The sequence below is a fragment of the Molossus molossus genome, unplaced genomic scaffold, assembly GCF_014108415.1.
Source record: "Molossus molossus isolate mMolMol1 unplaced genomic scaffold, mMolMol1.p scaffold_m16_p_1, whole genome shotgun sequence".
Taxonomy (NCBI): Eukaryota; Metazoa; Chordata; class Mammalia; order Chiroptera; family Molossidae; genus Molossus; species Molossus molossus.
In genome coordinates, this window is record NW_023425344.1 from 208,108,523 (window position 1) to 208,132,270 (window position 23,748).

Here is a 23,748-nt window from a genome sequence, read left to right on the forward strand (position 1 = left end):
CAGTACAGATCCTCAAAAGTCATAGGAACATTTAAAATATTTTATTGGAGTAATCTAGAAAATTTGAGACTGATACATCTTTGGTTTTTATAAATGTGGTAATTTCTGTGGGTTATTCTATAGAGGGATTTATAGGATCAGAAAATACAAACTGAAATATTCTAGCACCTTTTAATATAAATAGAAATGCACTGATGCAGAGGTAAAAAAAAAAAAGAACAACTTAGAACTTTTGTTGGGAAACTATAAATAAGTTGGTTCTTTCCCATCAGTTGTGCATAGCCTTCTCTATGTCAAGGTTTATGATCTTTAAGATTTTAATTTTATACTGGTTATATGTGCTTTAATTTCTTGGCCAAAAATAACTCAGAAAGGGTCTTAACATATTTCTAATTGGTTCTTAGTTTGAATGAATTTGAATTTTTAAATATGATACAAATGTTTTATAAAAAGTTGCTGTAATAAGCAACAATTAAAATTCTATTACCTCTTTTAAACTTGCAATAACTTCTGTTTTTAAAAATACAGTAGTAAAGATTGAGGTATAAACTTTTCACAAAATATACTTAGTCTTTTTGCACTGAAAATGTCCATCTTGTATCTCCAGGAACTTCTAATGGCCAATTCCTTTTTTACTTTCTTCACCTTTGTTTGCAGTAAATGTTCTTTAGGGTCCAGATTCTGATTGTAAACTCAGGTCCTTTATGCTGCTGTATTTACTTTCTTCCTGTAAGGGGAAGTGTGGGAGGGGACAGTGGTTAAGTATTTTATAACTGAGTTTCAACAACAAGTCTTTTAAAAGGGAAATATCCTAAGAGGCTAGCCTTTTTTTGTGTATAGTTTAGCTAGGTAGACTTAAGGTAGTAAGCACTGGTCACCCCCATGTGTTGGCCATTAACTTTTCCAGCTGAAAGTGGCTCTCACCAGTGGCAGTGTCAATGGCAACAGCCAATATCTGGGCCAAGGGTAATCAGTTACCAGATCTGTCCTGCTGATCCAAAGACACAGGCTGAGCATATTGGTTTACCTGCTGGGCAGTAGGGGTAGACTGCAGTTATCCCGTAGAGATGAGATCGCTGCTCTGGGAGATACTCATCAGTAAACTGGCCACTGTCTCTGTGGACTGATATAATCCCATCCCTGGTAACAGAAAGGAAGAGTGAAGTCATAGGATGTAAAGTTGGATAGAAAAAGTCAGTTTCAATAGGAAAAAAATCTTCTGGCCTTCTGGAATACTTTTTTAAAATTAATGAGTTTTGACTCATTTAGGTATATATCAGTGGTCCTCAGATCAGCATCATCTGGGAACTTGGTAGAAATGCAAGTCCTTGTGCCCCTCTTCAGACCTACTGAATCAGAAATTCTGGAATATAGGACCCAGGAACATGTTTAACAAGCCCTCAGGATGACTGATCCTAGCTGCATGTTGGAATCACAGGAGGATCTGTTAAAATACTGATGCCTGGCCACAAATTAAATAAAAATTATAGGGGACAGGGTAGAAGGGCTCAGACACTATATAGTGGTGGGCAAAAAGTAGGTTTATTGTGACATTTTGAGTTAAAACTATTATAATGATCATAACTTGCATGTCTTTCCACATGAACAACTGTAAACCTACTTTTGCCAGCCCTGTATATATTTTTTGTTCCCCAGTTCCTCTTTGGAAAACTGGTAGACAGCTAGTAAGTCTACAATGTCATCTTTAAAAATTGATTAAAGTTATATAATTAATATACTTCATGGTGCCACTTAAGCTAGTCTTACTCTTTGAAGAGCAGATTTAGATGAAAGTGCTTCCTTTTTGGATAGTTGATTACCTAATAGATCTGCCACTTTTAAGCTACATGTGAGCAATACCATTAAATTTCTGGGTAACATTTGAATGATGTTATCTATTAATGAAGAGACAACAAAATGAAAACTTAAGTAGAGGGCTTAATTACTAAAGTCACTGTTGGCACTTGATGAAACAAGTGATGTGTCTCCGAAGACCCAGTTTGCCTTTTCAGGCTTGTCCGGAAGAGTGCCGGCTCACCTCCTCCAGTCTGTGTGGTAGAAGTGATCTGCATAGCTAGCAATGCTGAAGGGGTAGTTGAGGTTGTTTTGGATGATGTGACGTCCAGTTCCATCAGGCAGTGTACACTCCAGTTTTTTCGTTCCTTTGAAAACGTCAAAGAGGGAAAATGAGACACTTCCATACCTGGGGGAACTAACAACTTGCCGAAAATAACAGTGGCAGGTAAGTTCTGTCATAAAGGTAGAATAAGAAACATTTTGTTCCCATTGCAGTGATACAGATTAAAAACTAAAATTTTCTGTTCTATTACCAGTCTAGTTGATTTGATAGCATTCTAGTTTTTAATAGAGTTTAAACTCTTGATCCTTTTTTGGAAGAAAGGACTGCATTTATAGAGATTTGGCCAAGTTTCTCCCAAAGTAGGATATTAGAGATAATTTTTTTTAATAATTGATATACTTTCAAGTGTTAGCTCATAAATTTTAAACATTTGGATAAATATTTGCCCTTTGTAAGTAATGCATAATAGCCAGGCTGCCTTTTAACTAAACTCCTTAAATTTTTTTTTTTTAAGAGATTAGTTTCTAGGCAGGAATAAAATGTGGTGACATGGCTCATCTTTTTCAATGTGAAGGAAGCCAATCGTGAAAATTTTGCAATAGCTAAATAAGTTAAACATTTCCAAGTTTCACATTTCTTATGGAACCTGGATTTAAATTTTAAATACTTTTAAAAAAATGTAACTGTTTGGACAGCTGGGCTATAATAATGACCCATGTGCATTATAGTCTCTTTTTAGATTATAAATTTGTTAAGAATGGCCTTTTTTATATTATTTAGTATATAACTAGACATACAGCATCTTTTCAGTTGTGCTAATAATGAAATCACACAACAGAAAAGGTTAGCCTAGGTGTTGGCAACCCAAACTCATTACTGAAGGAAGCCATGCTGCCACCTCACTTTTCAAAGAATGTCCTCAGCATACCGACTGATAAACAGATGCTTGTAAGTTTATAACACTGGCCAAAGAGAAACCCCCTAGAACCTCTTATTCATTTATCTAAGTCCGTCAGTTCCAACAGTGGGTAATACTTCTTTTTAACTTAAAAAGTATGCCCAGTGCTCATGTGGGGGGATGGCACGCAATACAAAGAGTTAGATGTTATACTACCCCTGAAACTTAATTGCCTAATTCACATTCACACCTAAAATCCCAGGAAGTTCATTTGTAAGCATCATTAACAAAGTGTTCTTTAAAAGTTTATATACCAAAGGAATAGATTGTATGTGCTGTGCTATTATAAATTTAAGCCAGAAAATCTAAAAGATGGGATTTGGTTTTGTTGTCAAGTCTGTTGAGTGCTGGCACCACCGTAACGAAGCATTCTGTGTTTGCATTCCATCAGTAGTATTACCTGCGTCTGCCCAGCAGAGCAGCTTGGACAAGGAGTCAAAGGTTAAGCCATTGGGTAGTCCAATGTCTTTATTCACCAGAATTCTTCTGTTTTCTCCATCTAAAGATGACGTTTCAATTTTAGGAGCTTCTCTATTCCAGTCTGTCCAGTATAAGTTGCTGTGGATAAATTAAATGGAATAGAGAAAGAAACACCTTCCTCAACGTGCAGAACTCAAATTTCAGAACCATCTTAGAGGCTTTTCACTAAGTATTTCTGAGTCAAAAACACTTTGCAGAAATGTAAAGCCGAATGTTTTCTTTACTGATTAAAGGGTTTTCTCTGGCATTTCATTTGGTAGAAGCCCCATTAAATATGGCAAGAGTTTCTCAAGTATAGAAGTCCTCCCTGGTTCTACCAAGTACTGAAACATTGACCAAATTATATGTCCCAGGTGATGACCTTAGCAGTTAACAGACAGGGAACATTTTATTCTTGATTTTTGCTACAGTGAAAGTGAGGCCTGAGAAATAAAATGCCAGGTGTGTGAGTTTTGGTTACTCTCACCATTTAATGGACGTAAACTCTACTGTGGTTTTAACACTATGACTTCCTATGTGTTGCCGAAGGAGACCCACTTCATTGCAGTTTAAATGTTAACCTCAGGCCCTATACCTAGTCATCTGATAAAAAGTAGGACAGTACCTGAAACCTAGTAGCTCTGCAGTAAATACTGTTAAATTAATGCATTTAAGCATTTCTGCTTTTGTTCTGACCCCACACCACATTTAAATCCAAGGGCTTCAAATCAGGGTGTACAGGTAATGGAAAAATAGGGAAGCCCAAGTCACCCTCGGATCGGATCCACAGTGATGGCTCGGGGGTTCACCAGGTCTGTGTAGAAGAGAACCTTGCGCTGAGAGCCGTCCAGCTTGGCCCTCTCTATTTTATCCAGGCCACTGTCCGTCCAGTACATCGTTCTATGAAAGTGGTCAATGGCAAGTCCTTCAGGGCTTATCAGACCTGGAAATAAAACAAAGGTAGGACTGGAGCAGGTGGACCTGAAGCACAGAGATCTATGTTTGAACAGAAAATGTCCTGAGAGTCTCTTAAGTTGGAAGAATCAGGTTAATGGATAAAGGATCCTTTTTTATTTTTCCTGCTACCTCTAGTTTCCACTTGACCAGACATTTTTAACGGTTTCATCTCATGGCCGGTTTCATCAACTTCCAGACTAGTTACTAAAATTCTGCAGCACACCAAAAATATATTTTCTGCCAGTCTGACAAAAATATTATGTATAAATTTGATTGATTCTGAACTATCGCGTTGGCCGTTGTTATTTTTTTGTTTGACCATTTAAGTGAAAAGACTAATCAGGTGTTGCATGTTTTAAAAATGCCTTCGGCACGCCAGTGTGCAGTGGCACACCGGTTGATAATTGTTCATCTAGACTAACGGACCTGGCAGCCTGATGTCACCGGGCATCCACAGTGCTGGGGCCAGGCAGCATCACCCAGGGCCACACCCCGAATTCTCTGTGAGCCCTTCCCATCGAGAGCCCCATTTCTCACTAGAAAGGGCCCATAGTAAGTATTACATTCTCATTCCTTATGTATGAACATGTTTGTTTATAGAGAGGATGTTATTGTATAGCTCAAAAAAAGTGACTTACATAGAACTTAACCTCCCCTCTTGGGTGAAAATAAGGGGAGACTTTGGCATAAAACAGGCAAATAACTTGGACTTAGTAGAATCAAATGAAACGGGAAGTGTCTTCTGAGTGAAGCTGCTGACCTGAGTTAATGATTATCTCAGGCTCTGCTCCTGCTTCCAGACTGGCACGGCTAATTGTTCGCCCCGCAACGTCTGTCCAGTACACCATCCTCTCCCGGCAGTCATAGTCAATTCCCACAACTATGGAGCCCTGTGTGGACCAAAACAGAATTGGAGGAATTAGGACTCCTTGGATTTCCCCCGAGTTCACCCTCCGCTGCCTCACCCATGCACGCCTGCAGTGAACAAGCCCACACGGAGTCTCTCGGCAGCCAACTCCGTGGTTAGACATGTAGGCTGTGGAGGCCGACTTCTTGGAGTCAAAGCCAAGCTTGGCCACTTACTAGCTGTGTAACTTGGGTACTTAAGCTTTCTGTGTCTTTGTTTTCTCATTTCTAAAATGAAGATAATAGTACCTACACTTCATATGGCTGCTATAAAAATTAATACCATAGATACTTGTGAAGTGTCCTAATCAGAAATTCATAGGCAGTAAGCTCTGAATAAGCACTAATACTTTGGCAGTAAAACCAAAAGTGCAACTGCATGAAAGAAATCAGCCCATTCAGTGATTAGAGGACAAATGTTAGTCTCAGCAAAGGAAGGTCTTAATATTTTACTGGGCAAAAACAGAAATTCCTTTCCAAATGAGCCTTTCTAAAATTTGCCAACATAGAACAACAACATCTCCCCCTCCCACCCCTGTGATATAAGATCTTTCCCCAGCTACAGTGCAGTGACCCTTACCCCCAACGCTGCCTCTCACTGCAACGCAGTTCTTTGGTTGTACTCTAGGGAAAGGAAAGGCTACAGTTTGATGAGTTAAGGAACTGGGGCATGTCGGTTACCCAACTTCTGGCTAGCGAGGTCTGCCCTCCTTCCTTATTGCTAAATAAAATGCGAAATCTTTTTAAAACTTTGCTGAGTCTGTGATTTCCTTTTCAAAACTCTGCACACATTCAATTTCCAACCCAGATTTCTGCATTGAGAAGCCCGGCAGATGTGCAAAGCCAACATCTCGGGGCCATCTGGCTGTCCCTGAGGCCACGCCAGCTCCAGTTTGCCTGACAAAGCCTGGGGCTGGCGTGACTTCTGCCTCTGGGGGAGGAGTCAGCACAAGGAACACTACAGAGGATTTGGCTCCTGTGGAAAAGAACAGTTTATATGGGGTGGGGGGGTCTGAAGGTCAAGTATAATTTTACTTGAAAATTAAAAAGTCACGTGTCTCAGACAAGAGTACACATCCACAGGGGCTTCCATTAACCCAGGGAATCATGGGATCCATTGACCCACAAGATGACTTCAGAGTCATTTGGAGTTTCTGTCTCTTAGAGAGACTTCTATAAATGAGCACGCTAGTGTTTGCCAGGAAAACACACACAACCTCGACTCTTAGAAAGGAAGAAAAAATATCTTTTCTAAACACTGGCTGCTTCTAAACATTTTGTAACCAGATAAGGAGTTAGTTCATCAACAGAAGTGAACGTGAACGTGGACACTATTGTTCTTACTGGTGAACAAATACCTGGGTGAGCGCCCTCCCCCCAGAGGTGCCTGCCAGTGGGGGCTGCTGGCCAGGAGCGGCAAGCATCCCTAGGGAGGCTCCATCCACTCCTTTCCAGCATCACGCTCGCCCCAATCTTCATCTTCGAAGGAGCCAGAGAAGATGAGATACGAACCAAAACGGGAGGGGACGGGGCTGCACGGATGAGGCAATCATTAATGGGTTTCCTCTTGGGATTCTCAACTGACCGCAGAAACCACACCCTGTAGCTGCTCCTGTTGTTTGATTTCTAGATCTCTGGAATGTCTGAGGCGCTGAAAGAACCCTGGGGACTTGGGTTCCAAGAGCCTTGGTCTTCCCTTGGATCACGACACTGCCTCAGTGTCCTGCGCTTCTCATACACCTGAAACCCCACGAACCGACGAGGCGGCAGCCTTGGGCAGGCGTGACCGAGCAACAACCCCACTTTCTGCGGTGCTGGTGTCAGGCCCATGAAAACAGACTGCAGCCCAGGAATCCACCACCTCCCTCCATCTCGGCCCTTCCCCAGATCTGCAACCCCGCACGGCTCCACCCCCACGGGGGAAATCCACTTTACATGCAGCGACAGCAGGGTCCTGGCCGTGTCCTTCTGAATCCTGGTACCACTGAGGGGCAAGTAGCCAATCTGCTGGCCCTGGGCATAGAGCAGGAAGGTGCCCACAGACGGAGGGGTCACATCGGGCCGGGGCGAGGGCCGGAAGGAGGGTGGAGCAACCGTGGGTATACCTGCCATGGTGAAGGGGCCGGTGCGAGGAGCAGAGGAAACAAGGGTGGGTGGGGAGAGAGAGAAGTTACTTTCCCACAGACCAGAGCCTCCAAGCACATCAAAAGTTCCTAAACCTAGACAGATGTGCTCCAGATGTTCCTTTAAAGAAATTATAATTTCTAGGTTTTTTTCTTCAAAGATCAATTATGTAAATCACTGCCAATTACTAGGGAGGAAGACAACACATTTCCCTCAGAACAAAGCAAGTTTTCTGGTTTTTTTCTTTTTAAGAAAAAAAAACAGAGCCAGTGTTGTGTCAGCTTCTTCTTGGGGCCCCAGGGTGACACACGTCCCCTTTCACCCTGGGCTGGGGAAGGGGAGTAACTTCGTGCTGAACTGAGTTCCAGATGTTCTAATTACAGCAACTGCTAATGACAAAACCAAACATGAAGTCCAAATTGGGATCTTGGGTGGAGCAGATTATAAATCCACACAGCACAGTAGTGGCTTCGTTCACTGGAGCTGCCGACCCCCTGACTGCCCACCTTCCCGCACAGCCTCCCTGCGGAGGAGCCTCCGTGCCGCTTACATGCAGGGGGGGTGCCTGGCCGGGAGCGGGTGCCCTGCACCTCTCTGCCGTCCTTGTCCACACACCAGCAGAAGTCACTCTTCCCGTGGCACTGCGTGGGGACGAAGTGGCCCCAGTCATCACACTGGGGCACGTACTGGTCGTCCCGGGGCGGGCCGCCGTAGTGCTGCAGCAGGCTCTCCCTCCAGCGCTCACAGACCGTCTGGGGCCTCTGGGTGGGTGCTGAGCAGATGGGACAGAAAAGCCTTTGATCGTAAGCCAAGGACAGAGTGCAGCATGTAGCTCAAGAGCCCGGTGCCTGGCCACCCTCCTCGTGTGCCTTCGCGGGGCCTCCGCCGAGCCCCTGAGCACTGGCCCAGAGCAGGAGAAGGGGGTCATCGATGCCCCTGCCTCTCTAGGCCAGAAGGACCTGCCATCAAGGCCCTACCACATCCCGAAAGAACAAGCGGAGGTTAAGATCAGAGTGCCAGGCTCACTCAGCCTGGGAAGGGGGATGATCTCACTCCGGACAACCGTGCAGGCCACTCCACCCAGGCCCAGGGCCCCTGCTAACACCTGTGGGGCTCGGGGCTTACGTGATGCTTAAAGCCAATACTGGATCATTCCCCACTTGCCTCACACTCTAGGACTTGAATCTGAGAGGGTTATCTTGAGACTGACAGGACATTACCGAATGTCCAACTACGTGGCCCTCGGTATCCGTCCACTGGGAGACGATGTTGGTGAAAGTATGACTTATCGTAATGGGTATTCAGGAGCCTAGTAGAGGCGGTGACACTCCAGTTCCTAGAAGTCCTCTGGCTACTCTGTTCCTGGGATTATCTCAAAGCTGAACCTCTTTGTATAGGCTCCACCTTCCCACCATGTGGCTCTGTCTCCTTTCTCCACATCCTCCCCCCTTGCCGCTCCCCTCCCCGCTCATGGCCATGCTTCAGCCCCCGTTAGCTTCTCTCGCAGAGCAGTTCCTCTCCCCTCCGAGGCCGTGTCCCCAACACGGCAGTTCTGAGAGGACGCCTGCAGGACAGCCTCTGTGGCAGGCTTACCTGAGGACCTGCAATGGCAAGTGCTTCTCCTTTTCCATGTCCTGCGACTCAGAGCCTACGGTGTGGAGAAGCCTACAGCCTACTTGGTCAAACAGAAATCTCAGAGGAGAACTAACAAAAACTGGGCCCCTGGATTTTTTCTTAGGAGTGAAATTGCACCCCCATCTGTCATTGCTCAGGTCCAATCATCCTTGGCTCCTTTCTCTCGCTCACCGTATGTCAAGAAATGTCAGCTGTGCCTTTAAAACACTTTCGGAGTATCTTCACTTCTCCCCGCATCCACCCCTGTCGCCCTGGTCCCAGCCAGGATGACCGCAATAGCCTTGTTACTGGTTTCCCGGCTTCTACCCTCCTTCTTGCTCCTCAGTGTAAACTCAACCAGCAGTCAGATACAGTCCCTCTAAAACCAAGTCATTTCACGTCATTCCTTTGGTCAAAACCTCCAACAGCTTTAAAGAACAACGTTGGAAACACGATTCCTCTAGGAAAGCAGGAAGATGGTGAATAAAACCCTCTGGGCTCAAATCCAACTAGCTCAACGGCAAGACTCACCAACCAGGTCTGGGGGACGTGGATGCCCGTCAGGTTGTCTCCGTACTCATGACCCCTGGGAAGCACAGTCTTGTTAAGACCTCATGGAGAAGGAGAGACTCTGACTTCCTCACCCAGATGTGCCTCAGTGAACCCAGAGAGAGAAATGCCACTTCCTAAATGCTTGAGGTCCATCGCAAGGGTGGCGCTGGGTTCCCTGGAGAAGTTCCCGACACCGCGCAGGCCCACATTCCAAACTCCGAGGACCCATTCCTGGTTCAGGGGCCACCCAGGGAGGAACATCTCTTTGTTTGGAATGAGGACACACAGCACAGTCAGCTTCACGCACACGTGGGCATCCCTCTCATTCCTTCCTACTTGAAGCTACTACTTAATCCAACCATGGATTTATTTGTCTTCTGTTTCTGGTTGGCAGGGTTTTAAATATTTTGAAATCTTGGGCAGAAACAATTCTCCCCCTTCAAGCTGACCCCATTATGCAGATGAGACCAGTCAGCAGTGGCAGCCGGGAGGCAGGCGTGGGCCATGGGAACAAGTCTGCCCCAGAGAACGCGCCCCTCCTGTAGTCACTAACTTCTCATTCTCTTGGCTCCCTTTCGAGGCACTGTCCTTAACACATGCTTGTCTGATCCGCTCCCCTGAGGAACCTCCCAAACAGCTGATCTCTTCCAATCCCAGCTGGAGGTAGAACCAAGGCTTTAAACAGGCCCGAGTGAGACAGCATTTCTCTGTGTTCTATTGGGTGGGGTGGGGGCTGCAAAACCTTTTCCTAAAACAGGGACAGAGAAAGGAGCTCGGAGTGTCTCTGGAAATGAGCCTGCAGCTGGATTAAGCATTACCAACCCTCACCTACACGAGTCAGTCACGAACGTCCTGGCCATAACAATAGTATTAAAAGGATCAGCACTGGTGGTAATTCTCCAGCTCTTCATATTCATATACATTAAAAGCCAACACTAGTATGTATGGAACCCTTTTCAATACTAAAAATGGATCTTTGAATAGTAAGTGCATTGATAAAGGAATTATTTGGGTTAAAATGGTATCATACCAGTTCTATGTTTTTCATAATAAAGTTCCTCCGTATTGTTTTTTAAAGTTATTTTCATCCCTGAACAGTTCAGCAGGGAGCAGAAACCTGCCTTGGCAACCTGTGGTTGGCATGAACCCTGAGCACTTGATAACCCTGCCCCGCTGGATGGGGGGTGTCAGATGACGACAGATATGCTCACCGTCAGCCTCAGATCAGGTGGGCTCACAAAACAGGTTCCTACCTCTCTTCTGAAGGCAGCTGAAACCTGAGTGACCTCCCCATGGACATGCTGGGCTGACTAGGGAGGACTGGGGTTATCAGCTTAGAGCAAGCTAGCTGGATCCACCCACAAGGGACATACTTGTTCTTCCTAATGCTATTAAAACAGCCTTCAGCCCTGGCTGGTTTGGCTCAGTGGTTAGAGTGTCGGCCCACGGACCAGGGAGTCCCGGGTTCGGTTCCTGCTAAGGGCATGTACCTCAGTTGCAGTTCGTCCCCAGCCCCAGTAGGGGTTGTGTGGGTGGCACCAATTGACGTGTCTCTCTCACACAGATGTTTCTCACTCTCTCTTCCTCCCTCTACCCCTCAAGCTCTATCTGAAGATAAATGCAAATATATATATATATCTCCATCCTTGGGTAGGATAAAAAATAAAAACATTTAAAAAATAGCCTTCAGGCAGTTTCTTCCAATTCAGAAGGCAAAGTTAAGCGATCTAGTTATATGGGAAGGCAGTTTTTCTTTTGGACAGTGGTTCTCAACTTGTGGATCGCGACCCCTTTATAAGGTCATAACAGTAGCAAAATTACAGTTATGAAGTAGCAACGGTTGGGGGTCACCACAACATGAGGAGCTGTATTAAAGGGTCGCGGCGTCTGGAAGGTTGAGAACCACTGCTTTTGGACAAAAGGCTGGTCTGACAAGATCCTCTAACATCTCTAAACTGCCACAACAGATCTAGGGCGGTGGCCAAAGCCGGTCACTCAGTCTCAGCTGCTAGTCGGGTACTAGGCGAGGGTCAAGGAGGCTGGAGTCCAATGCGGGACAGTGCTCACATATGTCACATGTGCATGTCTCTAGAGTGAACGTGCGTGTAGGTGTGCACATATCATTCGAGTGTTCCCAGGAGGAAGGAGGATGGTGTCACAAAAGGAGGGTCCTCAGCCCTGAGTCTGCATGGTCTGGGCAGGGGTTATTCTACCCACAACCAGTGTCCTGCACAAGGTTTCCCTCCAGACCGGCTCACCGGGTGGTCCGCAGTGAGGTGGATTGGAGCCGGGTGGAGTGCGGGTCCCAGGCACTTCCTGACCATCAGGGTTCACGCACCAGCAGAAGCCGGTGCCACCGTGGCACTGCAGTGGCAGGAAGTGGCCCTGCTCATCACACTGGGGGATGTGGATCCTGGTGCCGGGGTAGGTGTGCTGAGCCTGGGCCGCACGCTGCTGACGTTCACAGGTTTTCAGTCCCGAGGTGGTGTCTTCCAGGGCGCGGCCCAGGACAAGGAGAAACAGAAAGCATTGCGGCCCGTCACTTTTATGAGCCCACCTCAGGTTCTCTTGTCTGAGTTTCTTTCTTCTATAATTGGGAGGCAGCGTGATGTGGGGAAAACAGCAAGGTGCTGGGATTTGGGAGTCCTGGATTATTTTACCTCTGCCACTTAATAACTCCTTAGCATCTCCCTGATTCTCCCGAGGCTGACTTGACTGTAACACGGCCCCTCCCTTCCCCCCCAGCTTCCAGTGCTGTCTGGATAAAATGAAGAGCAACCGTGGCTTCTGTCCAAACATCCCAAGGGACGCAGGAGAAAACAAAGCTCTGTGTGTCCCAAGGTCCAGAGTTTACATCTGAGACACTCCAGGTCAGTGGCCAGCACTAGACGGCACGGTGCGGGCCAAGTCCTAGAGCAGTCACATGGGTGCCTGTGCCCAGGGAGGCCAGTGGGTGGGCACACTCCGGGCCTCCCAGAACGCTAACAGCCAGTGACCTGGCAGCAAACCAAGCAGCTGGTGGTAACTGAGGGGAAAACCCAGAGCCTGCAGATCCACTTACTACGGCCTCCACCCAGATAGATCAAGAGTGGGCTGAAGTGCTGTAGAAAAACAGCGCAGAAGGAGCGAGCTCTCTGCCTAATCTGGCCGCCAGACCTTACCCGGTGTGCACTGAAGTCCGTCCCCGTGATAGCCAGGTTGGCAGCGGCAGGAGAAGGAGCCAGGGGTATTGTAGCAGGCAGCCCAGGGGTGACATCTGTTCTCCAAGCATTCATCAACATCTGCAGAGGTCAGAGCAGGGACAGAGGGAGGGGACAGTGTGGCTTTACTGCATTCGGTCTGCGATACTACCTGGCCTTTAGTTCATGAGATCAAGGATGAGTGACCCACTTCAGAACACCTCCGGGCACGAGCAGATGTACCGCCACCGAAAGGCAGGCCCAACAGTACAAGGTCAAGGCGGCTGCGTTAGTCCACTAGACTGTTCAGTGTAGGAACAAACATGTGGTCACCCAGAAAAATAGATCCTGTAGTCTATTTCTAGAGCAGTTTCTTCTACAGTGAAGTCCAGGAAGTTATCACCCATGAACTAACCTTCCGACTATAAATCATTCATTTCTTTTCAGTAACACTACTGTAAATATGTGTACCAGTAGTCTTCCTGTTCGTGGTTGGCACCATCTCCCTAGGCACTGATTCGTGGACACACAGAAGCCAGTGAGGCCCCAGGTACCTCTTCAAGCAGCTTAGAAGCTTCAGGGTCCTACTGCCGAGTCAGGGTCCTACTGCTGAGTCAGGGTCCTACTGCCGAGTCAGGGTCCTACTGCCGAGTCAGGGTCCTACTGCCTAGAGGACCCAGTTTATCAGACATTTTCTTTGCTTTCCACTTTCAGAATGGAAAAGTGTAAGAAAAAAGTTTATCATACGTTTTGAAACAACACATTAAAAAAAAATCTAAATTTAGTCAGGCCAGTGTGGCTCAGTGGTTGAGCATCGACTCATGTACCAAGAGGTCGCCGGTTCGATTCCCGGTCAGGGCACATGCCCAGGCTGTGGGCCCGAGCCCCAGTGGGGGGCATGCAGGAGGCGGCCAGTCGATGTTCTCTCTCATAGATGTTTCTAGCTCTCCCTCTCTCCCTTCCTCTCTCTAAAATCAATAAAGGAAAGAAAAATCGAAATTGTCAGGCTTATAAGGTACAAACAATTCAGGACCCCCATCCTCAAACACACACACACACACACACACTCTCTCTCTCTCTCTCTCTCTCTCTCTCTCTGTCTGTCTCCCTCTCTCTCTCTCTTGCCACGGTACCATGAGAATTTTCATATTTCTGAAAACGATAACATCCTGAAACTTCAAACAAAAGCCAACTTATATTCCTTTTACTTAATGAAATCAGCACATGCTAACAATAGCAAGGCACTGCTCCCCCAAAACCGAAAAGAAAACCATCTCTGACAGTCTGGCTGTTAAAACCAGTGCCCAGCGGTTGAGATAAGCCGTCTTCAGGGACAGGAAGTCTTCCAGAGTTAAGAGCAGGCTCAGGGTGTAGGTCTGATCAAGGCTCTCTGAAAATAGTCACATCTGCACTGACATCCCAAAACTGTTTTCAAAATGTGTAAATAGGAAAAAACGTGGGATGGGATGATCAGTGTGAATCCTAGAGAACGGGGACCCCAGTAAACTGCAACAACTTGGTACAGCCCATGGAGGGACACATTAGAGCCCGGACGCCCGAGACTTACCGCCTGAGTCGGATGTGGATTGGCTGGGGACAGACGTGGCCCCTCACCCAGCCTCCTGTGACCCAGAAGGAATCTCTTCTAGGGTTATTAGTACCACCCTGGCTGTCACCACACTCTCACTGAGCCACTGTCCTGTGACCAGGGGGCTGTCCCAGGTACCAGTAAGCAGACACACCAGACATTCAACAGACCTTCCGTTCACAGGAGAAGAATCTCTTACCTTGTAATTAGCAAATTAACCTTCTGCTTATCCTCAGTCTTACGGGAGGTTAGGCAACATAAATTAGCTCCCTTAAGTTACAAAACAAAACAAAAAAAAACCTAAATGCTCGACACAACCAAGGTTAGTGTCGCCCAGAAAGGCTCTGCTCAGATGAGCACCTGGCCTCCGTGGCCACCCTTCACCTATGAGCTCAGAAATGTAGTTATCAATTCACTGGCAAGGTTAGAAACAAACAAGGTTTACTGGTTAGCTCCTCAGTTAACTCAAAATAAACCAAATGGAAACAATTACAACAAAAATCTGATCTCCAGTCCGTGTGGCTCAGTGGATTGAGCATCATGGTTTGATTCCCGGTCAGGGCACATGCCCGGGTTTCGGCTAAATCCCCCGTGGGGGGCATGCAGGAGGCAGCTGATCGATGTTCTCTCTCATATTGATGTTTCTGTCTCTCTATTCCTTCCCCTCTCTCTAAAAATCAATTAAAAATAATAAAATCTGATCTCCAATCTAATGAATGAGTTCTGTATTGTCATGTTTAGTGATCCTTGAGGTTGGCTCTCTGTCTTCTATAGCAAATTAAAATTCCCGGTTGGGCAAAGCTGGTGACCATCCAGTTCCTTGGGCATGGAAGAGGTTATAAAACAAAGCTATAAAAATTAACACGAAACCAAATGCAGGAAATGAAAGCTATTCAGAATACATATGCTAAAAGTTCTTCCCGTGGTAACAGGAACCCGGGCAGTGACAGGAAGCAGGAATTCCTGAGACGCAGGGCTTATTTCTAGAACCCATGCATCAGTCTCTTGTGGTTCTTTCTGAATGGGGAGGGGACTCCCCAGAGCCACTGAGTTACCCACGTTCTTCAAGCCTATAGCCTAGAATTTTGATCAGACTTAACAGAGAGCTTTATCCCCACAGACTCTAAAGTCATGGGAGACAGTAACTGTTAGAAATGACCAACAAGCCCAGCCGGTGTGGCTCAGTGGTTGAGCATCGACCCACGCACCAAGCGGTCACTGGTTTGATTCCTGGTCAGGGCACATGCCCAGGTTGTGGGCCTGATCCCCAGTGGGGGGCATGCATGGGGCGGCTGGTCAATGTTTCTCTCTCACTGATGTTTCTATCTCTCTCTCTCCCTCTCCCTTCCTCTAAAATATATAAAGAAAAAAAAATTTTTTTAATGACCAACAGGGAGAACGTCCCTGAAGAGACTGAAGGCATCACCCCGAGAAGGTTGAAGCTCTCTGACACCTCCTTGGAGGAGCTCGCACCAGGACAGGAAACTGGAGGTCGGTCAGCCACGCCCGGGTCTGAGCTCCGAGCAGGCTGTGGCCCCTCAGGAGTACGGACTGCGGGGTTTAGGGGTAACTGGAACGTTTGTGTAGAGCACTCTTCTCTATTTCACAGGATATCAAGTGTCAGGAGAGAAAATATGGAAAGTCTCCCAGCCCCTTGCCAAGGGAGGAGCGTTCCTTGTACCCCTGGGGGAGCAGGGCATTTAAGCCTAATGATCACCACTAAGGGTCTTTAGGGCTGTTAGCACACGGAGGTCAAGGCTAGGATGTCCAAGGCATGGCACTGCCCCCACACTACTCAGACGACCACGGGTGGCACCATCCCAGCACACTTCTCCTTTCCAGCGTCCGTTAAGCTAACAAAAAACCTGTTTGGAGAATGTGTTAAAAATCCTCCACTTTGAGTTCATGCTTTGGTGCGTCAACGCTCTTCCCACTGCCCCAATTCTGAGCCACACCCCAAACCAGCTGAAATTCCTTCAAAACAAAACCCCTCGGTGGACTCTAGCCTCCCCCACCCCCATCTGGTTTGAACCATACAGTGAAATTTCCTGGTGCCCATTAACTTCCCTCCCACTCCAGACCCCAGAGAAAGCTTGGCCGACAAGTGCTCACGCCCACGGTTCTGTCAAGCATCCTGCTGGTTGTGGCCCTGCGGGGCACATCCAACTCCCCGCTGGTCCCCTGATAATAGTAAACTCCTCCCCTTTAAGTCTTGTTCTTTTCTCCTCCTGTGGCTGCACCAACTTTACCACACCTTACTCATATCATATCCTTAGAGCGGAAAACCTGAGAGAGTAATGTAAGTACCTCCCCTCGTGTCCCTCCCGAGCAGCGGAGGCTCTGGGTAACGGGCCATCTGGAACCCAGTTCCTCAACTCACACTTGCTCCTCTCTGGAAAGGTCCAACTCAAGACAATCTGTTTTTGCACTTGGCAAAGTCGCCAAGGATCTGTAAGGATAAACATGCCTGAGAAACATCCAGTTCCTACCAATACCGAGCTGAGATCACTGCAGACTGAGGGGAGCAAGGAGTGATTTAACTCCACTTGAATAAAGTGTTTCCTGCTAATGACTCAGACTAGATGGAGAACCTAAAGCCAAGTACGGCCTCTCCGGGGAACCAGGATTTTAACACACTGGCTGGAGAAAAACTCCTACACCCTTTTATTGCTAGTTCAGGAATTTTTTTTAAAGTATGTGTTAAGAATGCATACTTTCGCCCTGGCCGGTTTGGCTCAGCGGTTAGAGCGTCGGCCTGCGGTCTAGAGACCTGGGTTCGGTTCCCACTAAGGGCACGTACATCGGTTGCAGTTTGTCCCCGGCCCTGATTGGGTCGTGTGGGTGGCGACCACTGGATGTGTCCCTTTCACGTCGATGTTTCTCTCTCTCTCTCTCTCCCTCCCTCCCACTCTATCTGAACAAAATATCAAAAAAATGTCCTTGGGTGAGGATAAAAAAAAAAAGAATGCATACTTTCCACAAAATAGAGCCCTTATCTATATGGTCATTGGGACACATGCCTTTAAATATGTACATGCATGTGTACATACACACACACAAACACACACACACACTTATACTGCAAGCCCAGCCTGATTTATGCACGGTGCAGGTCTGTAGGAAAACGGCTATTCGTTTGGTACTATCACAGTCTGAAAGCTTGGAAGGCAAATACATGGTAACTGACTATGGGAGACAGCCTCTCAGACTGCCCCAAAGATCCCTCTTCCCTCCTGGTATTCACCTCTTGAGTGGTCCCCTTCCCTTGAATAACTTGCTTCTAACCAATACACAAAAGCAGTACTATTGAGGGGATAGCATTTCTGTGATTATAACTTCCATCTTGCTGGCAGACTTTCTGCCCCTGGCCTTGATAAAGTCAACTTCCTCATTGGAAAGGTCCGTGAGGGTCACCTCCAGGCAACAGCCAGCAAGGACCTGAGGTTCTCAGGCCAACAGTCCTTCAAGGGACTTAATCCTACAATAACCCTGTGAGGCTCTTTCCCCAATTGGTTCTTCAGATGAGACCCCGAGCCTACCAGACCCCTTGACGGCAGCCTTCTGAGGGCCCTAAAGAGGACCCTTGTGAGAGGACCCAGCTAAGCCAGGCCCCGACCTAGAGGTAATAAGTGTGTGTTGTTCTAAGCTGCCCTACTTTGGGGTGACTCACTACACAGCAAGATCATCAACACACTGGGGAAGCAACTGATGTGTCTGGCATATTTGTAAATTTGTGGGTTCCAGAGAGAATTCTAAAAGCAGAGAACAACAGAGGTAACCAAAGTTTTACAGGACAGAGTAGGAGTAAAATAGGACGAGAGAATGATTGTAGAGGGATTAGGGCAAAGTAGCATCTAACTCAACATTCTGATGATTAACACTCATCACTGCAATTCATGTAAACTATTCTGCTTTAAGCCAAAGACCTAAGACGTTAAATACTTCATAAGCACCATCTCTGCTGACCTGAGCAGCCAGATATTGAAATATGAAATTCTACTGACAAGACTTTTTTTTCTCTATGTATTCTCATTTCTCAGAACCAGTAGTGTGTTAAACAGAACTGAATGATATGTCCCACAAGAGTAGAAAAAGCATTATTCCCACTGTGGGGCTTGACATAAACAAGGAGTCTGTGGTCCTCACCCAGACCCCCAGACCTGTGGAAGGGACCCCCATCGGTAAAGAGCCTATTCAGACAGAGCTCTATGGCTGTCCAATGGGACAAGCAACTGTGAATTACAAATCGACCTCATTCTAATCTGAGAAACACTTGAGCTGTCTAAAGCTGGGGGTGGTTTTTTTGGTGGAGGATCGGAGGAATCAGGCCTGAACGGAGGGTGAGGCACAGCTTTAGGTCATTTCAATATGAACTATGTTTTCAAGAAAACCATAAGCAGAGCTTCTATACAGAAGAGGAAACATGAATAGATTAAACAGCAAGATCCAAACAAGACCAAGTGGCCCTCCACATCTGGAAAGTGGAGGGCTGTGCTGCCCCGACTCATGTGGTCTGTCCGTAACATACTGTCTCAGTCTGCTGGTCCAGCCAGCCTGTCCTGCTGAAGCCAAGAATGGGAGAAGGATGAGACTCAAACCTCCAGTGAGGAGGGAGGGGTGCTTATTTTCTCTTTTAAAATATATTTGAGAGAGGAAGGGAGAGGGAGAAAGAGAAACATCGATATGAGAGAGAAACATCTACTGGCTGTCTCTTGCATGCCCCCTACTGGGGATTAAGCCTGCAATCCAGGCACGTGTCCTGATGGGGAATCAAACCCATGATGGGACTATGCCCAACCAACTGAGCCACACCAGCCAGGGACGGCCCGGGCTCTTTATATGTGTTATGGAGCTCCCAGGAGTGACAAGGCTGCTCCTGGCACATCAGCTCAGCGGGCCCAGGTGTGCAGCGGCAGATGCAAGCAGCAGTTCCGGAGGGGGGGCGCCTGCCGTCCAGGGTGATGCTCCCAAGAGAGACCTTTTTCCATTCCAAACCCTCTTCTCACCATTCCCTCAGCCCCAGTGTCTGACTTTACCATAATCTGCACGTATTACTAATGGACAGACAGCATGAAGTTGAATTTCAGCTCAATCACATGCTACTGAGTGGACTGTGTAGATTAACACTGAATGGTCGCTAGATTAAACTACTACTAATCCCAGTTTCTTGAACCTTTAGACCTGGAGGGTTATACCTAGTTTTTCAGAAACAACTTCACACATTATTTCTAAGTTAAATCTGAATAGTGAGTCTTGCATTCTGGTTCAGTGATTTTATAAAATATTGTACAAAGTCTTAAAGGTAGATTTCTGAGAGAAAATTTTTGAGTACTTAGGTGTGTGTTAATATCCTTTTATATCTGTAGAGTTTCTCATGCTTGCTCTCTCCCCCCACAGAAAGAGAAGGAAAAAAATTAAGAGCAAGAATTACATGTATGTTTAGATATTGCTTAAAATATTACTTCAAGCCCAGCCAGTGTGCCTCAGTGGTTGAGCATCAACCCATGAACTAAGAGGTCGCTGGTTCGATTCCCGGTCAGGACACAAGCCCAGGTTGTGTGCCCGATCCCCAGTTGGGGGCATGCAGGAGGTGGCCAATTGATGTTCTCTCTCATTGATGTTTCTCTCTCTCTCTCTAAAAATCAGTAAAGAAAAAAGAATTTAAAATATTACTCCAAGCAGGGGAATAGCAACTAAAAATTAGGCACAACTGAAAGTGCTGAATGAGGTCATTAAGCAAAGAGACGGAAAGAAGAAGACACCCTAACAGAGACGAAGACCTTCCCCAAGCCCCTCCAGCCTATGCTGGGCTCCAAGGACCAGAAGCGGCCAGCCGGCAGTGGCGCCCTCATGCCCCAGCCACATCTCCCCCAAGGACAGCCATACATGCTCAACAGTCCGGTGAGGGAGGTCCCCTCTTGGCCCCTCTTTTTGACTCAAGTCTTTTCTTTCTCTTTTGACAATTCCAAAGCTGTGTGAGCCAAAGAACGGGAGGGGTCCTTTCTAAACCAGGTCCCGGCTGAGCGGGGATGGTTACCCAAGGGGACGTTGCATCGTTGCTGAGGCTGACCCGCAGGAACTCACCGGCACACTGGTGCCCATTGCCCGTGTAACCAGGCAGGCAGGCGCAGCTGAAGGTGCCGTCTCCATGGTGAGTGCACCAGGCCTGGCCAGCGGGAGCACAGGTATGGCCGCCGTCCTCACAGGGGTTGAGAGGCGGGGTAATCACTAAAAAGAGAAGAAGGCAAGGATGTCCGAGAGTTCAGGCCTGCAAATAGGTGAGTTTTGCTCTTCACAGCACCATCTGCCCACCAATAGCATTGGGACATCTGGAGGCTAAGAAGGAACACAGCATCTCAGACCCCGTCCCAGAGCCAGGGCATCAGAATCTGAATTTTAACAAGATCGCCAGACGGTTTGTATGCATATTAAAATTCAGGAAGTTCTGGTCTGGGTTTGTGGTTAAAACACTACGCACGAAGTTCATCCAAACAGTCCTTGATTAAAGTTTATATCTCCCCAGAATGCCTGTTACACACACACACACACACACACACACACACACAGTCTCTATGATCACTGCTACTTTTTTCATCCCACTGGATTAAAAAGCATATTTTCTCTAATCTCATCAAACTCTGCCAATGGGTTAAATTTGGAATTCTAATTGTTTTGGATCCACTTTTTTTGCGGGGGGGCGGTGGCAGGAACCTTAGTAAAGGGTATTTTGTTATAGATGGAGGTCTTTGGCTGGTCAAGTGGGAGAAGCATCTTTGAACACAAATCTACTTAATTCTAATTTGAGAAATAGTTGACCTCTATCTAGAGCTGTTGTTATTTATTAGAGAGGTTCATAGTCTCGTTACCTGACTGGACCAGATACCGAGACTCACAGGAGTCCCAGCTGGGGCGAACACTCTTCAATATCTCAACACCAAAAATATCCATTCAGAGAAAAACAACAAAGCAACAGAAAACAAAACGAACGAACCCCAGGGCTGAACTGAGCCATGGCCTCGGGTTATTTTAACGTAAACTGTATGTTTTCTAGAAAAAGCAACCAGCAGAGCCCCTGAACGGCGGAAGTGGGAGGCTAAGGAAGGGAGCGGAGGCCCAGCCCCAGGCCCAGCCGCTCCTGGGGAGAGGGGCCAGCGGCACTCACGGACGCAAGTGTGCCGGTCCTCCGCCAGCTGGTAGCCGCCCCGGCATTCGCACCGGTAGCTTCCCGGCACGTTGGTGCACACGGAGTTGGAGCCACAGCGATGGAAGCCAGTTGCACATTCATTCACATCTAGGAAGAAAAAGAACAGAAAAGTGCTGAACAAGTCAAGGGCCCCACAGGTGGAAGGTCTGAAAACCATGTTTTCTCACCCCGAGGAGGCTTCAACGGGACTCGCAGGTCGTGGACTGATCAGGAGTCCAAATGCAGGGTTTCTGAGCACCACTACGGATGCATGTTGCAATCATAAATAACATTTCGGTATTCAAGTGTATGACCCCAGGGAGAATGTATGTAATTTTTAATTAATTTATTTGTTTTTGTTACAGATATTTCTCCTTTTCCCTCCATTGACACCCTCCTCCCTACGCCCCCATTCCCCTCCCTTCCTCTGAGGTTTGTCAGTCTGTTCCCTGCTTCCATGTCTCTGGCTCTATTTTGTTCATTAGATTCCACAAAAAGTGAGATCGTGTGATATTTGTCATTCTGATTGGCTTATTTCACTTAGCCTAGTATTGCACGGGGAGATATATTTTGAAGAAATATTCTGAAAATCTTTTGAACATTTGGAAGAAAAATGTCATGTAGCAATTTTTCTTTTAAAATGTAAAGAAATTTCTACTGCTGCTTTTGGAGGGAATATAACAGGTGGAAGAAACAATGTCTGAAATCAAGAGAACCGGAACATGTACTGTTTAGTAGATGTAAGAAATACTTAATCTAGACTTAAAATTACAAAACCTAAAAACTCAAAATATCCAGGACTTGCAATAGATGTCTTTCTTTTCACAGTCCCATCCCCAACACCCACCTCTAAACCGTCCTCTCAAACCAGAATACACCTCAGCTTTTAAATTGCCGTCTTTAGATTGGCAGCTGCTGACCTCATGGATCAGCGGAGATGGTTAAGCAGACAGACCCTTGTCTTTTATAAACACAGTGCTGGAGGACTCCATGCAAGAGCACACACCACTTACCCACACAACTCCGTCCATCTCCCTGGTACCCAGATGCGCACTTGCAGCTGTAGTCTACACCTGTCCCCGGCTGGCACTGAGCTGTCGTGCCACATGTGTGGCTCCCATCATAGCAAGGGTTCACTGGAGCAGGGTCTGGGTGCTCTGTGTGGGTAGAGAGGAAATAAACCACAGCACAATCTGGCTGTTGGTAAGAGAATGGCAATAAAGGAAGGAGATCCAAGAGTTGTTGGTACCAACCGTATACTTTGTGTTTGGGGCCCACGTAGCAACCTTACAACATTATTAATATCCAAAGCTAGGCTAGAGTATCTGCATAGCAGTTTTAAATTCCAGAATGGCTTCCCCTTGCCTATCTGACAGACAGCTAACCTTTTCTTGCATACAGTAGGTTTGTGTCCAGGGAATAAAAATATCCAATACATGGCATCCTTTTATTTTGAAATGCTTTTGGTGTGTTATCTCATGTGAATGCTTCTCAGGGTAATTCTGAGGTGTGTCATCCCCATTACTGGTAATCTTCCTAGATGAGGAAAGTAAGTGAGCAATATTGGAAAAATTGCCCAAGCTCACAAAGCCAGGAAGCAGTACAGCCAGGACTCATAAAAAATTTCTGCTTCTAAATTGGGCAATATCTCACCAAAATTAACTATAAGTCAAAATCAAATAATGAGAAAACCTTGCTTTTACAAAATAAAGAGGAATGATTTTTGCAGTATTTACGTTTTAGGACTAACCTTGCCACGGACCCACTCTCCACTAAGTAGTGATGACTATTAACATCTGAAATCTTCCCTAAATAATTTTATTTCCAGATAGAGTGTAATAGTAATGTTTATTGAGTGCTATCTGCCAGGCACTGTTCTAAACCCTTTACACACTTCCCCTTAAATCCTCATGACTACACTGTGAGAAAGGTATCATCATCATTGTTACTGCAGCACAGAGAGGCTGAGTAACCCACCCGACATCACACAGCCAGAAGAGATGGATGCAGTTGGGATAAAAACCCAGGCAGTGCCCTGGCCTGTGTTGCTTGGTGGTTAGAGCATTGGCCTGCACCTGGCAGGGTAGTGGATTTGATTCTCAGTCAAGGGCACATACCTGGGTTGCAGGTTCAATTCTCAGCTCCTGT

At 46.6% G+C, this 23,748-nt stretch overlaps 1 protein-coding gene across 1 annotated transcript in view; it reads right to left on the minus strand.

Moving 5' to 3' along the window:
* Positions 1–573: 573 nt before the first annotated feature.
* NID2 (nidogen 2) overlaps positions 574–23,748 on the minus strand; it is a 64,092-nt gene continuing 40,917 nt past the window's right edge. Inside the window, exons 9-21 of the mRNA XM_036246503.1 lie at positions 22,614–22,757; positions 21,580–21,708; positions 20,502–20,645; positions 12,812–12,931; positions 11,909–12,139; positions 8,035–8,256; positions 7,296–7,465; positions 5,215–5,344; positions 4,269–4,440; positions 3,439–3,596; positions 2,039–2,162; positions 1,028–1,140; positions 574–727 (exon numbers count right to left, since the gene is read on the minus strand). Coding sequence (XP_036102396.1) covers positions 717–727; positions 1,028–1,140; positions 2,039–2,162; positions 3,439–3,596; positions 4,269–4,440; positions 5,215–5,344; positions 7,296–7,465; positions 8,035–8,256; positions 11,909–12,139; positions 12,812–12,931; positions 20,502–20,645; positions 21,580–21,708; positions 22,614–22,757 — 1,868 coding nt within the window. The 3' untranslated portion in view covers positions 574–716. The remainder of the gene's footprint in view (positions 728–1,027; positions 1,141–2,038; positions 2,163–3,438; positions 3,597–4,268; positions 4,441–5,214; positions 5,345–7,295; positions 7,466–8,034; positions 8,257–11,908; positions 12,140–12,811; positions 12,932–20,501; positions 20,646–21,579; positions 21,709–22,613; positions 22,758–23,748) is intronic.